Raw genomic sequence first — 3,144 nt, 5'->3', positions numbered from 1 at the left:
ACACAGAATCCGAAACAGGCTCCAGGCTCTGAGCCGTCAGCCCAGAGCCCGATGCGGGGCTCGAACCCACGAACCGTGAGATCATGACCTGAGCCGAAGTCAGGTCGCTTAACCGACTGAGCCACCCAGGCGCCCCTGAGTTGCCTTGTTTTTGACAGGCAAGGGCGAATTCCATATTCGAGTTCTGGGCCTGGGGCAATTATCTGCACGTGAACACGCCCTCGGCCCCTTCCTGTTCCTGCAAGAAGTCTTGTTAGAAATGTGCCTCTCCTCTCCCACCCGCTTACCCATGCAGACCTTCGGTAAGTTTCTAATGAATGTTGTAAGCAGTTGAATGTGACCATCCCCCAATGTATGAAGATGTTAACGACATGGCAGAAATGGCCATCACAGGTATATAGCCAAGCAATAAAAACATCCGTGGAAGCCATCACATGCCCAAGCTGCGAGTAGCCATTTTTAGGGAGGTGGCGTCCAGCAGAAGATGCCGCCCAGAAGACGTCCTATTATTTAACGGCAGGGGAGAATCACAAAGTTAACTGGTTCCACTTTGGGCTCAGTGGATTCTCATGAGCCAGAGTTGGATCTGACAGGTCGGGGCCTGTCAGCACCCTAGCTGACTGCGGTGGGAAGGGAGCTCACCAAGGTTATTAGCCTGGTCATTCAAGCAGTTTCCCTCCTGCTCGCCACCAACACATTTGGACACGTGACTATTTCTTTCTTCATTCAACGTACTGAGTCCTCTGTTCTCAGCCTTTTCTCTACCTGCCCAGCCACTGTAACCTCTTCTCCGCCTGACATTCTGTCTGAGCCCAGCTCCACGGAGACTGTTCTGGCCTGTTTTTCTGAGCTCAGCGCTGATAAGAAATGCCTTCAGCTGAGAGACTGACTTCTTTTCCCAAAGGGGTAGACCGAGCCCCTGCGGGATCACCTGCTGGAACAGTACGAAGAAATGTAAAGGGCACTTTGACTCAGGATGCGAACGGGTCCCATCATCTGTGCGGGGGCTGTTGTGTGAGAATACAGGAGACGAATGTAGGTAAAGCAGTTAGCTCAGCGCATGGCACGTAGTCAGTACTCATTACTCATCGTCATCATCATCATTAGTCTCAAGAACTCTTGACCTAGATCCTGAGGTGGTAATAGAATGCGGTTCCTCAAGTAGTTCTCTTTCATTTTCTTGACATGTAATTTTGTCCCCTTATTCAGTGACAGAAAAACAAATCAATGGGCTCCTGGCTGGCTAGGTTGGTGGACCATGAGACTGTTGGTCTTGGGGTTGTAAGTTCAAGCACCACGTTGGGGGTAGAGAGGACTTAAAAATAAAACATTAAAGGGGTGCCTGGGTGGCTCAGCCAGTTAGGTGACTGGCTACGGCTCGGGTCGTGATCTCACAGTTCGTGAGCTTGAGCCCCGTGTCGGGCTCTGTGCTGATAGGGTAGAACCTGGAGCCTGCTTCAGATTCTGTGTGTGTGTCTCTCTCTCTCTCTCTGTCCCTCCCCTGCTCGTTCTCTCTGTCTCTCAAAAATAAATAAAAACGTTAAGAAAATTGAAAAAGAATGAAATATTAAAACAAAAAACAAGAAGGCAACAACAAAAACATAACTACCACCATCTTGGATCTCTCCTGGGGAAACTGAGGGATGGAGAGGGAACTTCTAGGTTGTGTATGGGGAGGGGTCCATTTAGGATAAGCTGTAGAATCGGTGTTTTGCATCTGTGCTGGGGAGACCAGGTTTGGGAGGCTGAGAAAGGTATGCCCCGACAAAGAGGGAAAATATAGGGAGCTGAAGTTGAGAATTGGGGTTTCTTCAAATAAAGAGGGTGCTGATCATTCCACAATATACAAATATCAAATCATTATGTTGTACACCTGAAACTAATGTTATTTGTCAATTATATCTCAGTTTCATAAAGTGAGACAAAAAAGGATACAGATTGACTTTTTTTGTTTGAGAGAAAGAGAGAGAGCGAGCGAGCGAGCACAAGCAGGGAAGAGGGGCAGAGGGAGAGGAAGACAGACAATCCCAAGCAGGCTGCAAGCTCAGCATGCAACCGGACAGCGGGCCTGATCCACGAGCCTGGGATCGTGACCCGAGCGGAAATCAAGAGTGGAACGTCAACCAGGTGCCCCAATATATTGACTTTAAAAAAAAGAAAAGAAAAGAATGAAAAGGAGGGACTCATGGATGCATCAGGGTATGTTCATTTGGAGACCAAATGAGCTAAGTGAGCCAGGTAGGAGACTGAGAGCTCTAAGTGTGGGTGACTTTAAGAGATGGGGAATTGGGGGGATGCGGGGAATTGTTAGGGTGGGTTTCAGGGCTGAGGCAGCTGGGGCCCCCAGGGTATGCGGCCCCACCGAAGGAGAGCTGGGGTAGGGGTAGCAATCAATGGGCTGTGGGTAAGAATCAGAGTGGGTGTTGGGACAGAAGGGGAAGTGCGGAGGGTGTGTTTTGTTGGTGGGGAGGAGCACCCGGGACCTGAAATGGCCTTAAAGTTTAGGACTGGGCGTGAGGGTGGGGAACTGAGGAGACGGACTGGCTTCCAGGGGCGGGTGAGGGCCAAGGCAGCCAGGGAGGGCCAGAGGGTGAGGGTCTCTGGGTAGGTCGAGGTGGGGGGTGCCCGGGTCTCCAGGCTGCCGGAAGCCAGGGGCCCTGGGTCTCTGGGGTGCGGGGGGGGGGGGGGGCGGGTCTCACGACCCCGGGCATGGCAGGGGCCTCTGGGCCGAGGAAAGGGAGGGTCTGTGGGCTGAGGGATGTCGCTGGCCGGCGGGGGCGGCTTGTCCGGATCCCCGAGGTCTGTGGGGGGCTCCGCGGGCCCCGGCCGGAGGGGGTGGAGGGGCTCGGGGTCGCTGGGGAGGGCCGGGAGACCTGGGTCCGTGGGCCGGAAAGGGCAGGGCGGGGGGCCCAAGGTCTGCGGGGACCCGGGGGTCCCCGGGGTTAAGGGGCTCCCGCGGACCCTGGCCCGAGGGGCTGTGAGCCGACAAGGGCTGGGGCGCGGGGGCCCGGGGTCTGCGGGGGTCCCGGGCGACCCCGGCCGGAGGGGCTGCGGGCCCGGGGACGGCGACGCGGGGTCCGGCGGGTCTCTGGGCGCGGGCGCCCCGGCCCGACCGCCGGCCTTGGCGCCGCCCCGCCTGACATC

General features: G+C 55.4%; 1 protein-coding gene across 1 annotated transcript in view; it reads left to right on the top strand.

The window, feature by feature from the left end:
* Window positions 1-2,661: 2,661 nt before the first annotated feature.
* Window positions 2,662-3,144, top strand: part of PLEKHM2 (pleckstrin homology and RUN domain containing M2) — a 35,979-nt gene continuing 35,496 nt past the window's right edge. Inside the window, exon 1 of the mRNA XM_049618918.1 lies at window positions 2,662-3,124. Within this exon, the coding sequence (XP_049474875.1) occupies window positions 2,759-3,124 (366 nt within the window). The 5' untranslated portion in view covers window positions 2,662-2,758. The remainder of the gene's footprint in view (window positions 3,125-3,144) is intronic.

Source organism: Panthera uncia (genome assembly GCF_023721935.1).
Source record: "Panthera uncia isolate 11264 chromosome C1 unlocalized genomic scaffold, Puncia_PCG_1.0 HiC_scaffold_4, whole genome shotgun sequence".
In the NCBI taxonomy this organism is placed as follows: Eukaryota; Metazoa; Chordata; class Mammalia; order Carnivora; family Felidae; genus Panthera; species Panthera uncia.
Note: the sequence above shows the minus strand (reverse complement) of the source record. Positions and strands in the feature narration are given on the sequence as shown.